The sequence below is a fragment of the Rattus norvegicus genome, chromosome 5 (genome assembly GCF_036323735.1).
Source record: "Rattus norvegicus strain BN/NHsdMcwi chromosome 5, GRCr8, whole genome shotgun sequence".
NCBI lineage: Eukaryota > Metazoa > Chordata > Mammalia > Rodentia > Muridae > Rattus > Rattus norvegicus.
In genome coordinates this window covers 107,695,515-107,716,127 of record NC_086023.1, presented here as the reverse complement: position 1 = coordinate 107,716,127, position 20,613 = coordinate 107,695,515, and the positions used below count along the sequence as shown (strand labels likewise).

The 20,613-nt window shown below is 41.8% G+C and overlaps 1 protein-coding gene across 4 annotated transcripts in view; it reads right to left on the bottom strand.

Annotated features, from left to right (window-relative positions):
* Focad (focadhesin) overlaps window positions 1–20,613 on the bottom strand; it is a 321,997-nt gene that overhangs the window by 216,358 nt on the left and 85,026 nt on the right. For 3 of the 4 annotated variants that reach the window (NM_001427695.1, XM_039111093.2, XM_017593754.3), the window contains 5 exons: window positions 19,556–19,657; window positions 13,105–13,309; window positions 10,277–10,483; window positions 4,898–4,985; window positions 1,233–1,435 (listed from right to left, as the gene is read on the bottom strand). In NM_001427695.1, the coding sequence (NP_001414624.1) occupies window positions 1,233–1,435; window positions 4,898–4,985; window positions 10,277–10,483; window positions 13,105–13,309; window positions 19,556–19,657 (805 nt within the window). Of the gene's footprint in view, window positions 1–1,232; window positions 1,436–4,897; window positions 4,986–10,276; window positions 10,484–12,636; window positions 12,859–13,104; window positions 13,310–19,555; window positions 19,658–20,613 lie in introns of those variants that run through there. The other variant, XM_063287636.1, reaches the window with a different exon arrangement.

The window sequence follows — 20,613 nt, the reverse complement described above, 5'->3', positions numbered from 1 at the left end:
ACTTTGGACACTGCTGGCTTTATCTTACTTAACCCTCATCCCCAACCCCTAAGAGAGGAGCTAAGAAGTAAAACATTTTACCAAAGGCACTACGTAACAAGAAAAGAGGTCTGGCAAAGAGGTCTAGGACCCAGCCATCTTATGCTACTGTCACAGAAATGAGAAAACAAAGGGCCAACAACAGGGCTCGGTGGGAAAGACGCTTGCTGTCAACCCTGACAATCTGGGTTCAATCTCTGGGATCCATCCACAGGGTAAAGGGGAAGAACTGAATCCTAAAAGTTGTCATCTGACCTCCACAAATGTTCAGTGTTGTCTGTACACGTGCACACGTGCACACAAACAGACATACATGCATACAATTTTAAAATTAAAAAGAAAAAGAAAAATGGGAGACTGAGAACACAGAATAAGAGAGTCGAACAATCACCCCTGCTGTAGCACCAAAAGACTCAGGGTCAACTGCTGCCTGGCGGGCTGTCTTCATCCATGGCCACACAGCCTTGCAAGGCAATTTAAAAAGCAAGTGACCGACCTGTCTTCCACATGAGGCAGGAAAGCACACCGGCCAGGGAACCTAACATTACATGCCATATCTAACCCCAGAACTTACAGGGTTTGAGCAAGAGACTCTGCCTAAGCAAGATGTGGGATATACATTAATGGTCTCTGAGGACAAAAGACTCCATGTTCAAGTACACGAGAGAGGGCAAGACCACCTGCTGCTCTTGCAGGGGACTGGACCCACATCAGATGCCTCCCAACCACCTGCAAACCCCAGCTCCAAGGGATCTACAACTCTTCTGGGCTTTGTGGAAAGCTTGCTGCATGCACATAAAATGGATGGTAGGAAGAGAGGGAGGGAGGGAGGGAGGGAGGGAAGGAAGGAAGGAAGAGAAAGAGGGAGGAAGAAAAGAAACAACTAGAATGAACAGATGTCATAGATTAAATAAATAAATAATTAGATTAAACAGATTTCACTTCTTTTTCTCAAGACTACTCAGGAACATTAGCAGCTAATAAACACTGCCATATCAGAAAGGAAGAAAGCGCCTACAGCATTTTAAAACTTACTGAACACAGAGCTACCTAACCTCCTTTTACAGTCCAGTGCAGTATTACATCTCCCACACCACTGCCCGACAAATCTGAAAAGTGCAATGAATTTGCATCTAAGCACAAATGAGAAAATGCACACAGATGGAGGAAAGAAATAAAGAGGTGCTCATTACCGTGTGTCGGTCGTCGCCATGACACTCTCTCTGTAGCACTTCCAACAGACTGAGGGCTAACTGCTGCCTGGAGGGGCCTTCCTCACCCGTGGCCAGACAGTCTTCCAAGGCAGTGGAGGACAGAATCTGCAGAAGAGGCACCAGGAGCAGCAGAGAGGCCTTCGGGATTCTCTGACCCTCAGTAAGCGAGAGGAGCTTCAGAGCTAGGCATCAAAATAAAAGTTCGCGATTATTTTTTTAAATCAACACCAGTCAAACAGAATATTTTAATCATGGAATAGAGTTTTTCTTGCACTTTTACAACCATCTCAGACACAACTTGGATAACAAGTCAGAGTAAAAAGGAATAACAGTAAAATAAAAGTTGATCGCATGTTTTTTTAAAGCTGTTGATATTCATAACAGAAAATGAGGGTACTTGTAAAGACAACACATATTATGCACATATATGTGTGTATATATATACATATGTATACATGATTTATATATAAATCAACTCTAGTTTTTGGTAACTGAATTTTTTAAAATACAATTAAACATTTGTCCTTAATAACTTCTCAGCTCCTACTACCAACCAATCAAGAGACCATAAGTCCCTGCTCAGCACAAAATGAGAGCAGCACACATGTGTCTTCAACCAATGAGGCAAAAATCACATTAGCAGATGCTTAGGTGAGCGGTGAGGTGAAGGGTCCTAAGGTGGGGGTCACAGTTTGGTCCCCAATTCAAATGAAAGCTGTAATTGAACACTATCCATATGACAGGGCTAATAACATATGCTGGCCCAGAGCTGTCAGCTAGACTGTTAAGTGGATCACTGAAGCCCCAAAGTCACACCCACGAAATCCTTTACAGTAAGTGGTTCTACATCAGAGGCACAGATACGGTGGGCAGTGAGTTAGCCATGCACAGGATCTCCTGGAGACTAAGAATGGAATGAGTTAGGATACAAGTGCACTTTCTGTTCTCACCATATTTTTCAAGGTTGCTCAATAAGCACTAAGATGTCACTCATAGGCATGAGGGTCAAATTGTCAAAGTAATCAAATAATTTCCCCACTACACCAAAAAAGTATATCTCTGGGCATTAAATAACAACATGGTATTGTCGGTATTGTGCTTTAAATTGCTTGGAAGTCAAACCTTAACTTGAGCTGAAGTACAAACACATGTTAATGTTACTATGAGATATTTTCCCAAAATATTGGCCTTAATCCACAGTTGTCTACAAATCATTTGAAAATATATTACATTTTGGGGAAAAAAATAGGAAATACATAGCACACATATTTAGTGTTGTTATAAATTTTCCAGTTATTCTTATAAGCTATTACTGATAATCAAGGCTAGTGTTATTAAGTACACTGTATATTAGAGGCTGCATTTTGAATTTGAAATGATTGACATTCCTTTGATTATCTACGACTTTGAAAGCTAAATAGTTTCCCAATATACTAAACAGTTTCAAATGACAGATTCTCTCAACAGTTTTCAGTGTGGTTTATTCCCTTAAACAAGATAACCTCAAAACAGGCATTGGTTTACAAGAGAAATAAAGGTCTGGGAGCGCACAGCTGCTCAAAGCATTTGCTTGTTCCTGTGTCATTTTCCTATTGTGCATGAGCCAAAACATGTTTGCAACATCAAAATTAGAAAGGCAGCTTCTCGAGGGCTTTGGAAATTTTTTTTGTCAATAAAACAATTACAATCCATTCATATAAAAAGGCAAATCTACAAGGACAAAAGACATTAAGGCCAGTGAAGTGGGTCAGTAGATAAAGAACTTGCCCTGCAAAACCCAATGACATGAACCCCAGCCCTGGGACAGTAAAGGAGAAAAGAAAGAATGCACTCTCTCATCTGAGCTCTCCATGCATGTGATGGCACACACACAATATTAATGATAACCACCTTTATATTGTTTACACACACACACACACACACACACACACACACACACACACACACCCCAGTGTCTTGCTTACATTTATGTCTGTGCCCCACATGCATTCAGTGCTCTCAAAGGTCAGAAGAGGGAAAAGGATCCCCTGGACCAGAACTACAAATGGTTGTTAGGCTGCCATGTTAAGTGGTGGGAATCAAGCCCATGTGGTGGGAAGATCAGACTGTCCTCTTAAGAGCAGCCCAAATAGATGTTTTTTTTTTCCCCAAAGACAGAGTAATGTTTCTCTAGGGGCGCAACTGGAATGATGATTAATAGCATTAGATATAGGAAATTCAGGGGGCAGAGAATTACACTTTATATGATAAATCTCATGATATTTAAATTATACCATAATTAAACTTTGTAAAAGCAACAGAAGTCGTGGCCTGGGGCACACTGCTTCCAGGAGACGCCATGTGCACTGTTGGAGTAAAGACAAAAGTCATCCAAAGAGGAGCAGGGAGGAGCAGACAATGAATATGAGGCAAAAGCAATCTAAGAGCCAAGGTCTCCTCCAAGTACTGAGACCCGTTCCGAGTAATTCACTCTCAAGATAATATCGCAGAGAAAGCACAGTAGAAATTTATCTAAGGCACTTCAGTTTCCAGTCCGTTATTAATATGAACTTGATTTTGGATGAAGCAAAGTTAGACAACATAAAGAAAAACAGTGAAATTTAAAAATGTCTTATTTGCCCATTGGGGTAGAAACTTGACTCTTGTACTCTTCATAATTAGCACATTGTGCTTCCCTCTCAGCGTGCCTTCACTTTCCTTTAAATCAGTATTAGACAATCACAGAACATCATCATTCATCTTCTAACCCAAGTTAACAAAAGAATATTATACAGCTTGTTCATATAAATAAGCCTGGGTTTTCTGCAGTGGTGGGTGTGTGTGGGGCATGAGAGGGGAGATATGTGGGGTGAGTGCATGTGCGTGTGTGTGTGTGTGTGTGTGTGTGTGTGTGTGTGTGTGTGTATGTATGTGTGTGCGCGTGTGTAGGTCAGAGGCCAACTCATGGGATCAATTCTCTCCTTCCACCAAGTGCATCCTAGAGATTGAACTCAACCTATTAGGTATGACAGCAAATGCCTTTACCCACGGAGCCATTCCTCTGGCACACAATAGAAGTTTAAAACAAATACAACCTGCAAAACACTCAGTTCTCACAAGGGTCTTATATTATTCTCATTTTGGTATATAGTTATGAATAAATAAAATGCCCACATGTACATTTTTAAATGGCATTGTGCTATTATTTCTATTACAACCTAAAGTGCATGAAAGATACTGGGCAAATTACAAGACATGGAGACATGCCCAGAATAACACTACAGTAAGAAATAAGCTCTTCCTGGTAGCGATTAGGAATGACCCAGAAAGAAACTCAAACTGTTTAAGGGAGTATGATCTACTGCTCTAGAACACAGGGCAAGCTTGCTATGTGAAGGAGCAGGATCCCATGCTCTAGAACACAGGGCAAGCTTGCTATGTGGAGGAGCAGGATCCCATGCTCTAGAACACCAGGCAAGCTTGCTATGTGGAGGAGCAGGATCTGATGCTCTAGAACACCAGGCAAACTTTTTATGTGGAGGAACAGGATCCAATGCTCTAGATCACCAGGCAAGCCTGCTATGTGGAGGAGCAGGATCCACTGCTCTAGAACACCAGGCAGGTGCATATTTACACTGTTCCCTGCAGAGTATATTTTGACTTACTTAGGTTCAATACTGGCTTCTGCTGACTTGCTGGAGTCTGTAGAAGTATTAAAGCTATTCCAATAATGACCAATTTGACAGGAAAATCCTAGAAATAGAAGAGAACAAAAAGTTTCTTAAAAAGAATCCAGAAAGCATGGCTTCACAACATGAATGCAAGCGAAGTATATTTCAATGAACAATTGTAAACACTGAAGAGAATGCCTAATCCAGTCTGTTCCACTGAAAAAACAATTGGCAAGTACCACACAGAGCCGGTGAAGTGTCAAATCAGTGGCTGGAAAGCAACAGAGTTACACCAAGAAGAACTTGTGTCTTAGTTCATTCCTCCCTGCTTTGGTTGGACGGTTGGTTTGGGTTGTTAAGGAAGAAAACTTTCTAGCAAAAATACCTAGTGGAATAAATCTTTGTGAGCCACTGCAACAGCCTGAAATGCTAGATTTAGGAGCATTTCATTAGGAAAAAAATAGCTAATTTTTCCTATTTACCTAACATTAGACACAATTCATCGAATACAAAATAAATGACATGAAATGTAGTTTAATAAACTGTATTATAAAAAAGCATTGGTGTGAAGTAGGCTGGGATCGTAATATATTGAGCATATTTAACAGTAACAAAGAAATAAGCATAATGAAATCATCAAGTTCAGCAACTCATAAGTAAAGTGAAGAAGACATGTACAGTAAGTTCTAATCAAGATGACATAAGGTCAGAACAAAAAAGATAAGGCAGCTTCAGTCCATCCATTCAGAAACCAAACCCCGTGGGAGAGAGACCTCACCGCCTGGTCAGGTGGGCACTCCTGAGGCTGCAGAGCGGAAGAGACCACCAAAAGCTGCCCACCCCTGCCCACATCCCTGGCCCAAGAGGAAACTGTATAAGGCCTCTGGGTTCCCGTAGAGGAGGGCCCAAGAGCAGCAGACCGCTGCGTCTGAGACACCGCCAGAACCTGAAGGGACCAACCGGATAAACAGTTCTCTGCACCCAAATCCCATGGGAGGGAGAGCTAAACCTTCAGAGAGGCAGACATGCCTGGGAAACCAGAAGAGACTGCACTCTGCACACATCTCTGACGCCAGAGGAAAACACCAAACGCCATCTGGAACCCTGGTGCACGGAGGCTCCCGGAAAGGGCAGCGCAGATCTTCCTGGTTGCTGCCACCGCAGAGAGCTCATAAGCAACACCCCATGAGCAAACTTGAGCCTCGGGACCACAGGTAAGACAAAACTTCCTGCAACAAGCAACCTGCCTGGTGAACTCAAGACACAGGCCCACAGGAACAGCTGAAGACCTGTAGACAGGAAAAACTACACGCCCGAAAGCAGAACACTCTGTCCCCATAACAGGCTGAAAGAAAACAGGAAAACAGGTCTACAGCACTCCTGACACACAGGCTTATAGGACAGTCTAGCCACTGTCAGAAATAGCAGAACAAAGTAACATTAGAGATAATCTGATGGCGAGAGGCAAGCGCAGGAACCCAAGCAACAGAAACCAAGACTACATGGCATCATCGGAGCCCAATTCTCCCACCAAAACAAACATGGAATATCCAAACACACCAGAAAAGCAAGATCTAGATTTAAAATCATATTTGATCATGATGCTGGCGGACTTCAAGAAAGACGTGAAGAGCTCCCTTAGAGAACAAGTAGAAGCCTACAGAGATTGTACAGAACCTGCAGAGTCAAATCATGAGGACAAAGACAGACAAAAGTGGGGGGTCCGGGGTGGACATGTGACAGAAACAATGGTAAGGAAACCGATGAGGAAAACAACCACGGCGCTGCAGCAGAGGCGATATTCCATGAGACCCTATCAATGCTGGCATAAATCAATAACGCCCTCCATCTCACCTTTACCACGGCAAGAAGGAAACTGAACTATAAAATCTTCTGAATCCCCATGTCATGAGCTTTAAAAACAAAACATCAAAAGAAAAGGGGTAATTAAACCTTGTAAGTAAAACATGCCCATTTGTGCCTTTTGTAGTTATCTATGTTTCCTGCTTTGAGGTGTAGTGGCGAGCAAGGAAGCAGGCAAAGCGAACTCATCAGAGGGCAAGTTTTGATGGCTTTGAAACCAATATACTCACAATGTACACCACTGCATCAGTTTCTGCCATATTTCCTTGAATTTCTGCATGCCCATATATAAAACAGGAAGGTAGCAAAATCATTTACATGCCAAATTTGGAAACCCCCAAGAGGTTCATAGAAAAAGCATGATGCAGTATACTAAAGGCTTGGCTGAATGCCTCTTCCATACCAACTGTGACTGAAAAGGCAAAATAAAATAAAATAATAAAAAAATGTTTAAAGGCATCTTTAGTTTTTAAAATAGAGGAAAAACATTCTCAATGGCTAGAGCTTAAAAGTAGGTAATCTATCCCATGGGTGGGCACAAAATCCTGAGAGTAGTACAGACGCTATGTTGTGCTTACAGACAGGAACCTGACATGACTGAGCTCTGAGAGGCTTTACCAACGCTGACTGAGACAGATGCAGATACTTACTGCCAAGCATTGGACTGAAGTCGGGACCCCTATGGAAGAGTTAGGGGAAGGATTGAAGGAATTGAAGGGGATGGCAACCCCATAGAAAGACCAACAGTGTGACCAACAGTGTCAGCTAACCCAGAGCACTGGGAGCTCCCTGAGACTATGCCACCAACCGAAGAGCATACACAGGCTGGTCAGGGGCTCCTGGCACATAGTAGCAGAGGACTGCCTTGTCTGGTCTCAGTGGGAAAGAATGTGCCTAATCCTGTAGAGACTTGATGCCCCAGAAGGGGGATGTCATCCCCCCCAGGGGAAGCACCCTCTCAGAGGCACAGGGGAGATGGGGATGGGTGAAGAACTCTGGGAGGGATTATTGGGAGGGGAGGCAACATTCAGAATGCAAATAAATAAATTTAAAAATTAAAAAAGTAATTATAAATGAAAGAGAACTTCTCTGACATGTGTGAGACCAGCCATAAAGAACAGAGGGTAACAGAAAAGGTGCTAGAGATTTGGGATCTCAAAAATATAGAGTGAATGGTGCAGGATTAAAAGGGATAACTCTTAGATCACAAATGTTTGCTTTTTGTTTGACTGATAGACACCAGAATATATTTTTTAATTTATTCTTTGAGAATTTCATATATGCATTTGACAAAATATGATATCTGTCCCCCATTTACCCCCTCTACCTCCGCACATTCTCAGAAATCAACTCGTCAAATTCACATCCCCATCTATTAGTGCTGCTCCTGAGTGCATGGGAGCAGGTCATCCATGGAACGTAGGCAACTGACCAGTGGTCACACCACTGTGCTGGCATTTCTCATGCCCCTTCCACTAACTACAACTCCTCCTGTCATAACACTCATGTCCAGCACAAAATCAACCTGAACATTTTATCACATGGCCCCACAACACAACTCTTTTGTTTTCTGTCCCCAAACTGCTAACTCTAGAAAGTCGAGCCCCATGGGGAAAGTTTTACAAAGTGGCAAAAGGGCCATCCAGACAGATGGTTACTCCTTGACCTGGATCCTGCTTCTTGGTTTGAAACATTCCACAAGGCTTCTGGGAGAAGTCTAAAGAATGGAGCAACTGGTTGCTTATAGCAATCAATGGTCATATTGCTGTTTTTCCCAGATCAACCCCTTCCCAGCTTGGCATCACATTTGTAAATGAACTCCATCCCCATACCTTGTTTGCTTTTGGTAGAACACGGGCTCTGCTTGGTCTGTAAAGAAAGAGTCTAACACAGAGCCTGGCTAGAGAAAGGAGAAGGAGTGAGAAGGAGTAAATGCCTTAACTAGTTACAGGTGCCACAAGATTGTAATGACAGAAATATCTGGGTCACAGTTTGGTCCCCAATTCAAATGAAAGACGTAACTGAACACTATCCAGGTGACAGGGCTAATAACAAGCTGGCCCAAATATGCTACTGTTAACAAGAAAGATCTTATTCTCAAAAATGTTACAGTCTTAGTCATGGAAGCACCTTTAACAAGAATGTGAAAGCAGGCGCGATGAGGTTTGCCTCCTGCAGAAAACACAGAGGGAAAGGCAACACTGCTCACAGAGTCCTGGGACCCACAGCTATGTCAGGCCCTGTCCTGGAGAGTTGACTTCTCCAGCTATGCCCATAGACCATCCTTCCTAGGAACTCTTGAGCTGACTCACACAGAACAGGAAGGATAAGTAAGTCATTCTGTGACCGTGTCTTAGAAACTGCCGGCTCCTAACTTGTATAAAGCCACAATGTTTAGTCTGGTCTATACCTGGAGAAATTACTTGGTACCTTCTAAATTGATAATATTATTGCTTAACTTTTTGATAGTAATTTTATTTTCCTGGAAATGGAAAAACCTAAAAGAGACAAGCTTCAGAACTTATGGTAAATGGCTCAACCAAAGCCAAATCCACCACACCACACAACTGGAGAAGCAGGCCTAAAGAGTGTGAGGGCAATCCTCCCACAGAAAGGCTGAAAGTGAACAAGAAGAGGAAGAAAATGCTACTATTTAGACTGAATAGTCAGCAGATGAACCCAGTCTCAAAATACGCAAAAAGCCCAGTTTATTCTTCTTCACTCAGTGTGCATCAGGCACTGACAGTTCTCAAATTAATTTTCAAACCTCAGGAACATTAACAGGAGCAACGAGAAACTTCATAACAAATATTAAGTATAGATGTGTATGTATTTATAAATATATATATATATATTTGTATATATCAGATTACGTATACATATAGCTGTTTGATTTGAGATTTGGTTGGTTGGTTATTTATATAGGATCTCACTAGTTTGCTCTGGATGCCCTGGAATCACTGTGTAAGCCAAGCTGGCCTCCAACTCACACAGATCCAGCTGCCTCTGCCTCTTGTGTACTAGGATTAAGGGTGTACACCACCACACCCAGCTTCTGTTTTTATTTTGAGATCTCACCATATCGGTCAGATACTAGACGACCAGAACGCAGCCTGGCTCCAAAACTCCTTGGCTGCGTGGTAGGGCTGCAAGTGTGAGGCGTGACGCTTGGTTCGCATAACCTTGTGAATGAGGCGTATAAACACATCTGTCTTACTCTGTTAGAATTGCTGATTTGCATCAACTCTTGTATCTTGAGATCACAGAACGAGTAGATTCCAGAATATACCACTTGTTCAATATTTATATTCCCTCCTAATGGATGGGAACAAGGTAGACTTTTAAGTGATGACACAGATTATTTAATAATTCATTTTATAATAAATATCCGTAACAGTATGATCTAATAGCATGACATTAAATCACCCCTGACATACAATAAACTGCATAAATAAAACCACCCAGTTTCTCAAAGACTTCCTAAAGTGATAATTAACACATTGTTCTCACCTCCCCAAGAAGTTCAACACTGCGCTCTAAAAGCTGAATTAAAGATGAGCATTCCCCAGTTGTCTTTAAGCTGACTTCACAGATGCACAGCAACTGAACGGTCAGCTGGGTAAGCTGTCTCTTCCAGAAAGCAGGATGGCGCAGAAGGCTTAGATATACTTCCTCCACGAACAGCGTCATCTCTGTTGTCTGCATCAGGTCTTTCATCTGTTGAAGGAAGTTATGCAGGTTAAAATTATAGAATACATGAAGCTATACAAAAAGTTTTCAATAGAACAGAAGTGTGAAGGAGACGTAGTTGTGTAACTGAGTGTTTAGCTCCCCCGGTGTGCCATCTGCATTTGTTACTAACCGAAGTACAATTTTTACTGCCTCTGCTGTTCTTGTCTCACACAAACTCCACAGCCAGATGCTATGCCACAAAGTGATGCTCCCAAGACAAATTCTTTTTATTTTTCTGGCTTCTTTGAAAGAAGATGTCTTAACACAAATTATGTACAGTGCCTACACGTCAAAAGACATTACCTCGAAGTTGGGTTTTGAATCCTACAACAGTTCAATATAAGACACCTGGTCATATGATCAGCTTCTCTCACCATGCACTAAGTTCTCCCTTACCTGGTGCACCTAGTACATCACTTAGCACACTGGAGAATATAATGAAAGACTGTGTTTAAATGGTAGGTGTCTTCTCAGCACACTAGGGTACCCTTGAAAGTCCCCAATCAATTTATACCCTGCAGCTTTGGTCAAAACTCTGGAGTTAAAGGTTTGGTCCTGCTCATAGCGAGCATGGTATTTCCAGGGGATTATAAACAGTGACCCATCTGTCCAGTCAGGATGCTGGTTTGTGATAAGTTCACCAAGAGAAAAGCCTGCTTGTTCTACCACTGTCATCACTCATGAGAAAAGAAGAATCAATACAAATTATATACAATTAGAATTTCTAGAAAACCAGAAAGACTCCAAAAGACCAAAGGGAAAGAAAGAACACCAAAAGATAATTTATAAACAAAATAGCAACAACAAATAGCAAAATTATACAGTGATTTTATTTCCTTGAGTATATTTACTGTGCATACTAGAAACTTTCCATTAAAAAAATCAATTCAGCCAATTAGCTATAAAAGTACTCTGATCGGGGTTGGGGATTTAGCTCAGTGGTAGAGCACTTGCCTAGCAAGCTCAAGGCCCTGGGTTCGGTCCCCAGCTCCGGAAAAAAAAAAAAAAAAAAAAGTACTCTAGTCTTTAGCATTATCAAAATTCCTAAGAAGAAATTCAAAGTAATGTTCTACCTCTACGTAAAAATAGATCATGTAGCATGGATTATGTATGATGTGACAAGAATCATTTAAAATAAAAAACCAGTTGCACAAACATAAAATGGAGAACCAACTGGTCAAGGAGGAAATTAATCATGTGTCTCACTGACCACTCTCTCACCCTAAATCAAACTGGAGGGTTACATCTCACAACATCATAGTTCCTTCAGTTCCTTATTATAGGAAAAAAGGAAGACTAAAGTACAATTGTTTAATGAGAGTCAATGGAAGTGCTTGAAAGCCGTATTACTTCTCAGGAGCACATTCATGAGCTGGGGTGTTCACTGTTTAAGGAGTGTAAGAAATACCTACAAATGTGGAAGTAGATTACGCAGCCTCTAAGGTTCCTCATTCTCATTCTTTCTCTTAATAAAACAGATTGGTTACATGACTAAATCTGATGTTTCCCTTTTCCTCTCACCTGTATCACTAAAAAGACAGGGTGTCCCAAAACCACTCCACAGTGAGCTTCTATAAGCATCTAAGCTTCTCACGAAGAAAGCAAACATTTACCAAACCACACAGAACATGGCAATAAAGGCACGGTCAGAAAACTGCCCCAGCTGAACACCTCCTGCCTATATTTGCTTTATTACCCACGCAAAACAAAAGCTTTAGAAAAGCCACTGGAGAATTCGTTTTAATTAACTTTTCTCTGCCTTGATTACAGGAAAGCACATTTATGAGCCACAGAGGAACGAGTCACTCCTTGCTAACACAGACTTAAAACAGGTCATCTGTGACCCAAAGTGATCACTGTGAAATATATCCTCAGATTCCTTCCATCAGCCAAGCAGCATGCTGCTCAGACCCCACAGACGCCTGACCTTGATCGATCATGGAACGGGACAGCCTGACAAACAAACCACTACACTAGAATCGCAGCACAGTGGCAACTGTGTGCTTTCAATCCGCAGCCATAAAGACAGTAACTAAAATTCCCCTCTCCCCCTCAACTCCCTTAGCACTTTACTCATCACTGTCTATACCATGTTCCGTCATCTACAAAGAATTATGAGGAGTGTCATTTTAACTCACTTCTTACACTGTGGCTTTCCAAACAGCGAGAGCAAGGGCTGCTGGTGGACCCTACGGGACGGGTGAATCTCAAATGCATACACGGCAGGTCAGAGGCACACTTCTTGTTCAATTTGCCAGAGGTGTTTTAGTTTATTCTGTTCTGTTTTTCTTCTGCTTTTTAGTATCTAGCACAAAGAGATCAAAGATTCTATTCTCTAATGATTCTTAAAGGAGTTTCCATTACTAATAATCTCAAAATGGATGGTATTGATTTATACTTCAGTGAATACTATACATACTATTAAATCTGGATTTTTTTTTTTTTTTTTTTTTTTTTTTTTAGTGCCAGGATTTCTAGACGGTCTCCCAAGTTTGTCCAGTTTCTCCACTCCATCACCTAGGATCAAGAACTGCTGTGTGTGAACTAATGACAATCAACACTTGCTAGCACACTGAGGAAGGAGGAGGAATGGCGAGGGCCCTTACCTGCAAGCACGGAACCATGTTACAGCACAGCTGAAGGATCTGCTGTTCCAACACTGATGGCTGTGCTTCCTCACAAACACCTCTGGGCTGAAGCAAGACTTTGAGCAGGGACAGTCGAAGCTTAGCATATTCTTGTAACTGGGATGGTTCACAGTAGAGATACCACAGAAATGGTGCCATTATTTGGACACATGAAGCTTCTGACCTGCAAATCGTGTAACATGTCAGTCAGTCACCGAGCTGAATATGCTAATGTCAGTGGAAGGAACAGCTCTCACCTCAAGGGAATAAAAGACAAGATTCACTCTGGAGCAAAATGATATGCCAGTGAGCCAGAATCACACATTTAGGTCTCCCGAATAAAAAGCTCCAAGCTCCAACGAGGAACCATGTTCACAGTCTACATAATAATAAAACCAAGAAAGGTAAAACTAGAGTCATTTTTTAAAGGCACTGGTAAAACATCAGAGAGGCAGTAAGCAAGAAGGGGGGTGGGCAGCAATTTCTCCTATAGAACTCAGATGCTATGGAGAAATTTTTAGCTTTGGAGATGGTGGAAGCCAGTGATTTGCTCAGTTAATAAATTCCAAAAGGGTTTTTATCTGTCACTGGAGGTTAGAGCCAAAACAAAAGAGGACAAGAACTGAGGAGCTCACGATAAACTGTAATTAGATGCTGGACCTGTCATATTCCAACCCCTGCACAGCACTACAGCCCTATCTCTGCAGACACAGCAGCTTCTTTCCAGGAATTCTCCTTCCACTGTCAAGCAGTGAATGGCACATATTGACCTACAGTTTGTGGCACATCGTAAACTGCCACAGATAGCATCAAGTAGCTTTTGAATATGCTCTGACCTAAAGGGATCTTGGCTAAACAGTCCTTGTCCAATGAAAGAATTGACTCAAGACCAGGAAGCACTAAGCCAGGTTCTCAGGACTAAAAAACACGTCTCTCACATTAAATAATGGTAACACTCCAAAACCAGCTTATGGTAAATATCAGAACCATCTAAGAACACTCATTAGAATTACAGCTATCAGAATTCAGGGGTATCACACAAGCATACACCTGTAGAAAAATTTTATATACATACATATATGTGTGTGTGTGTATGTGTGTGTGAAATAAACCCATACAATTATTCTATTATTGTAACAGCTCACATTTATAGTATTCCATGATTTCCTTTTCCATAATTTTATTTACCATCAATTGCCAACCTGGAAATACTTAATGGAAAGTTTCAGAAATAAATAACTGATACGTTTTAAGTTGTGTCCAAGTTGAGTAGTATAAGAAAGTGCAAAACAATCTCACTCTGTGTCTTTAAGACACAGATGAAGCATGCTATACTTGATCCTCTAGGGCAGCAGTCTCAACCCCTTTGGGGTCAAATGACCCTTTCACAGGGGTCACATATCAGATCACACATTACAATTCATAATAATAGCAAAACTCCAGTTATGAAATAGCAATGAAATGATTTTATGGTTGGGGTTCCACAACATGAGAAACTGTACTTAAGGATCACAGCATTAGGAAGGTTGAGAACTGCTCCAGGCCATCATGAATCTCTGGCAGCCATCTTGGTGTCAGGCCAACTGTATGATAACGCTGTCTGTGCACAAGGAACACTTATTTTACTTAATAATGACACCAGTGAAGAAAATAGCGATTATGGCAGTCTGTAAATGCCAGTGAGAAGCCACCTGTCCCTTTCATGAACAAGTGATATTTCTCAACGTAGGAAGAAAACAAAATGCTCAAGTCACTAAGATCGATGGTAAATGACTGTTGGTAACCTTTCTCTTTTTCAGTAAACAGCATCTGTGTATTACACATACTTCAATTTTTCCATAAGTTGAGGCATCCACTGGATGACTTTAGTGCCCCCCACCATGAATAAGTAGTATATACAAGTAATTCTACCTTATGTTTCAAATTTATTTGATCCTTGCCAGATCCTTATAAAGATGATTGATGATTGATTAGATAGATAGATAGATAGATAGATAGATAGATAGATAGATAGATAGATAGATGTGTGTGTGTGGTGTGTGTGGTGTGTGTGTGTGTGTGTGTGTGTGTGTGTGGTGTGTGTGGTATGTGTGTGTGTGTGTGTGGTGTGTGTGTGTGTGTGTGTGTGTGTGTGTGTGTGTGTGTGTGAGTGTGTGTAGCTACAGGAACTGAGAGATGAGTGAAATAGTTGCCCACAACCTCTTTGAAGAAACTTCCAAGTCAAAGGAGTAAGATTATACATCGACATATCTTTAGTATCTAACTAGATTTGTTATAGTCCAGTAACTCCTAATCCCAAGACTCCACCATGTCAGAATGACCATAAAATGTAAAATAAAGAATTGACCATGTCATTAACAACTTAAACAGTCTTTCCTATGACAAAATAGTGCCTGAATCCTAAAACTCCATGGTTTAGCCTTTGCCTATTGTGCCAGTCTCATTCTCCATTTAATCATTAATAAATTATACACATTTCAGGTCTCCAATCACCATACTGGGCCCCCACTTGCAGGTCCTTCTATTTCTATCACTCTCCAGTTCTCCGCTTTACAATGACTTCCCAGGGTCCTTTCCTTTCCTGATAGGCAGTCTGTGTCAGATCACCATTATGCGCTTCTGTAGTATAACCATTTATTATCATGACATATGCAGCATCTACAAACTGTCATCCAAATGAGGACACACACTATAGCCTTCTGTTTACTGCTCTACCACCAAGACGGCATGCACCAAGCACATCTTCTAAGAAATGTGCATTCAATTAACATGGCTACATAAAGTTACAGATATTGAAATTAGCGTGCGTCAACCAGATATAACCTTATTCTTCTTTCATTTTTATTCAGTGTTTTCATTTACTATTTGTAAAAAATAATTAACTGATACAAGCATCGTTTAAACATAAGTGAAATTGTATTGGTGTACTTCCTTAATGATAAAGTTCCATTTAAAAATTGCCCAGGCTTAATGCTTTTTCTGATTTCATACTCTGCATTCCCAGAGTTCTGTGATGACTCATTGCTACTTCAGGAAGAGCATAAACAAAAGACCCAAACCACAGAGGGAGAAAGAATATTTAAGATGTGAAACAATGCACTTCCATCCGCACAGATGTCTTCTATACTGTCCAGTAAAGAAGCCACGGTACACAACAGCTAAGATAAACAGTAAGGCTGCAGGCCACCTCTGTCTCTAACGTTCAGTTAGCCTGGAATATACTGTGCAATATATTCTCCCCGGGTCCTCGCTCTCAAACCCATGTGCTGGGTTAACAACCTTAAGGCTTCCAACCTGTCAATGTGCAGAATCTTCAGTTCCTTAAAAGTGAACGTAAAATCACAACACGGGCTTTCAGTAAGTGAAAGGAGAACTTGCTATAAACACTGCCGCAAAGACCTAGCATGAAGATACATTGACAGTTCAGGATGTCTGACTTAAGTATCTGGCTTAATCGATAATTCCTAACATGGAAAGAATAGAATGTCTTTACATTTTGTCTCAATGACACAAGTGTGAAGCACTGCTCCTGTCCTTATTACATTACCAACCTACCTGTACAACCTTCTAAGTCACTTAAAAGTCACTGCCCCTAAATTAGACCTGACAATGAAACCAGAGTTTTCAATTCCATCTCGCAAAGCACAATCCCAAGGCACAAATTTAAAATTGAAATCTGGCCCTTTTGCAGGGCCAGCAAGAGAGCACATACATACCATCCCGGCACTCAGGAGTCAGAGACAAGCAGAATTGAGTTCAAGGCCAGCCTGATCTACACAGTGAAGTACAAGCTGGCCAAGGCTACATGGTGCATATTATCTCAAATGTAGTGGGGAAAGAAGTCTAAAACAATTTTATAATGACTCAAAGAAATGTCATGAAGCCAATTCATTTATAACTTTGTTTATGGTTTTGTTTGTTCTGGCAGAGTTGAAGAAAGGTTTACATAGTGACTACTAACATCGCACCAGCGAAAGCCATTTAAGGTGAAGGCAATTTTCAGCCACCTTCTTGCAGCTGATTACAAGGCACTGAATATTTCTATGGTAAGATAATTTCAACCCATTTGAGACTTTTTAAAGACACCTATAAATGCCTAAGTACTATGAAGATGATAAAACAGGATGCTCCAGAAGGTTTTAAAGAAGAGAGCAGAGAATAAAACCAAGAATAAGAACTGAATGGTTCGGGCTCTAAGATCAAGAATTGATAAATGGAACCTCATGAAACTGGAAAGCTTCTGTAAGGCAAAGGACACAGCCAATAGGACAAATCAGCAGCCTACAGATTGGGAAAAAATCTTCACTTGCCCCACATCCAATAGAGGGCTAATATCCAAAATGTATAAGAACTAAAGAGGCTAACCACCAAAAAACCAAACAGCCCAATCAAAAAATAGGGTACAGAACTAAACCGAGAATTTACAACTGAGGAATATCGAATGCCTGAGAAGCACCTAAAGAAATGTTCAAAGTCCTTAGCCATCAGGGAACTGCAAACCAAAACAACCCTAAGATTCCAACTTGCACCAATCAGAATGACTAAGATCAAAAACTCAGGTGATGCTTGTGAGGACGTAGAAAAAGAGAAACACTCCTCCATTACCGGTGGGATTGCAAACTGGTACAAGCATTGTGGAAATCAATCTGGAGGCTCCTCAGAAAATTAGAAACAGATCTACCTGAAGACTCAGCTATATCACTCCTAGGCATAATACCCAAAAGATGTCCCACCATGCCACAGGGCACATGCTCCACTGTGTTCAGAGCAGCCTTATTTGTGATAGCCAGAAGCTTGAAGTAACCCAGATGACCCACAACAGAAGAATGGATATAGAAGATGTGGTTCATTTATACAATGGAATACTACTCAGCTATTAAGAATGATAACATGCATGATATGTACCCACTAAGAAGTGTATATTAGCCAAAAAAGTATAGAATTATCAGGATACAATCCACAGAACTCAAGAAGGTTAACAAGTCAAAAAGCCCAAGTGAGAATGCCTCAGTCCCACTTGGGAGGGAGAAGAAAGTATCACGAGAGAGGAAGGGAGGGAGGGAGGGAGGGAGGGAGGGAGGGAGGGAGGGAGGGAGGGAGGGAGGGAGGAACCTAAGTGGGAAAGGTGACACAGAGAGGAAAAGGAGAACATGATCATGTACTGAGGGGAACAGGATTAAAACCCTGAAGGCCAGCAGAAAGAATGGAAATAGGCAATCTTGGAATGCAGGAGGTGGGGGACCCTCTAGAATGTAATAGAGACTGGGGAAGAGAGACTCTCAGAACTCAAAGGGAGAGGCCTTAAACGAAATACCCCACACTGGAGAGAAGGAACTTGTAGAGTCCACACCCAGTAGAAAGACAGGGCATCAAGTGGAGGGATGGGGTTGCCATCCCATAGTCAAAAGCTCTGACCCAGAATTGTTCCTGTCTTAAAGAGCTGAAGGAACAAAAATAAAGAAGAATGTGAGGAAAAGGAGGCTCAGTGACAAGTCCAAAATGGGATCCAGCTCAGGGAGTCGGAGGAGGAGGCACCAAGGCCTGGCACTATTACTGATGCTATGGTGTGCTTACAAACAGGAGGCTATCATGACTGCCCTCCGAAAAACCCAACAAGCAGCTGAAAGAGTCAGACGCAGATATTTACACCCAACCAACGGACAGGAGCTGCTGACCTCTGTGGTTTCTAGGGGAAAGCTGGAAGAGGCTAAGGAGGAGGATGAACCTATAAGAGGACCAGCAGTCTCAACTAACCTGGACCCCTGGGATCTCAGACACTGAGCCACCAACCAGGCAGCATACACCAGCTGATATGAAGCCCCCAACATATATACAGCAGAGGACTGCCTGGTCTGGACTCAGTCAGAGAAGATGCTCCTAACCCTCGAGACGTCAGGTCCCAGGGAGTGGCGAGGTATATGAGGGTGGAGGGGTGAGAGGGAAATAGTCTCTTACAGACATATGGGGGGAAGGAGTTGTAGGATGTGGAACAGTCGAAGGGTGGACCAGGAGGGGTTTAGAGTCTAGACTGTAAAAAAAGATTAAAGAATAAATAAATACAAAAGATGTTACAAATCAAACTGCAAGCTGTTGTGGGGACACAAAAGAGAGACACCATAGCACCTGCAGTAAGCGAAGACAAGGAACAGAATGTAGAGGGAAATTCAAAACAGCAGGCTTAGTGTGGCCATGGGACAGATTCACCAGAGGTAGGAAGTCACTCCCTTCTGATAGCTCGACAACCAGCAGGCCTGGCAGATCATGTTCTCTTACTGTTCAAAGGAAAAGAGAACGTACAGCCAGCTCTAGAACATTCCTGCTCCTTAAGAACTTCACAGTCCCAGCAGCTAAAGAAAGAACAACACAAGGATCTAGCTCTAAAATTAGCACACCCCATTCTGTGTCCTTCATTTATTCTATTTTACATTACCTTTCAGGGCATTGCTGGAAAAAAGCTGTCAGCTGCTGCAGGAGTAGTGGCCAGCAATCAGGCCTGTGCTCAAGCACGGTGATCAAAGGCTGAGGAGGATTTCTGAGAAACACAGGAAATCATATCATTAGCTGTCATTTCAGGAGTAAGCATTCTCTCTATCCCAATATAGCAACAAAGAAGCCAATGCCAGTTACAGACATTTCCCAGGAGCTACAATGTCACAAAACTATGGCTTCCTGAACTAGGAAGGTGGTTTGTGAGAACTGACTTTTCCTGCATTTTATCTAATTCTTCTCCTGAAAAGAAAACAGGTCCAGGGGTTGGGGATTTAGCTCAGTGGTAGAGTGCTTGCCTAGGAAGCGCAAGGCCCTGGGTTCGTTCCCCAGCTCCGAGAAAAAAAAAAAAAAAAAAAAGAAAACATGTCCAGAGAGTCTCAGAGGTCCTGCTATTCAATAGCTCAGACTTCAGCCCGTCTCCTTCATCCAGTAGCTCTCTCCAAACTACCCTGGATGTCCCCATTCCTCCTCTTACTGTTCTTTCCCATGCAGGTAAGTCATCCTTCCCTCTCACATTAGGCTAGCTGGTAAGCAACACGCATCTTCTGCTCATGGTTTCTTTTACATTATTCTTAGTTTATGTATGTCTGTGCATCGAGAGCACCCAGTGACTGGAGGGCAGAAAACAGCACAGAATCCTTGGAGTTACAGATGGTGGTTAGCTTCAATGTGAGTGCTAGGAACTGAGTCACTGGTCCTGTGTAAGGGCAGCTAGTACTCTCAGCACTGAGGCATCTCTCCGGTCCATCCTCATTTTTAGTACATTCTCAGTACATGCATGGTTCTGGGTCCTCCAGAGAAGTATAAAGGGAAAGACAATATTCCTCCCATCTCTAACAGAAAAGCTTCCAAACTGAAAATGCTTTAAAACTGCTGTTGTACGGGACTTCATATTACTTGGCCTATTTGCATTAAGATATCTAAAGTTTTTATTAAACAGAGAATCTGAAATCTGGAGGGTTTTCAAAGAATGGGGCTTTAGGAAGAATGCAAAAAGCA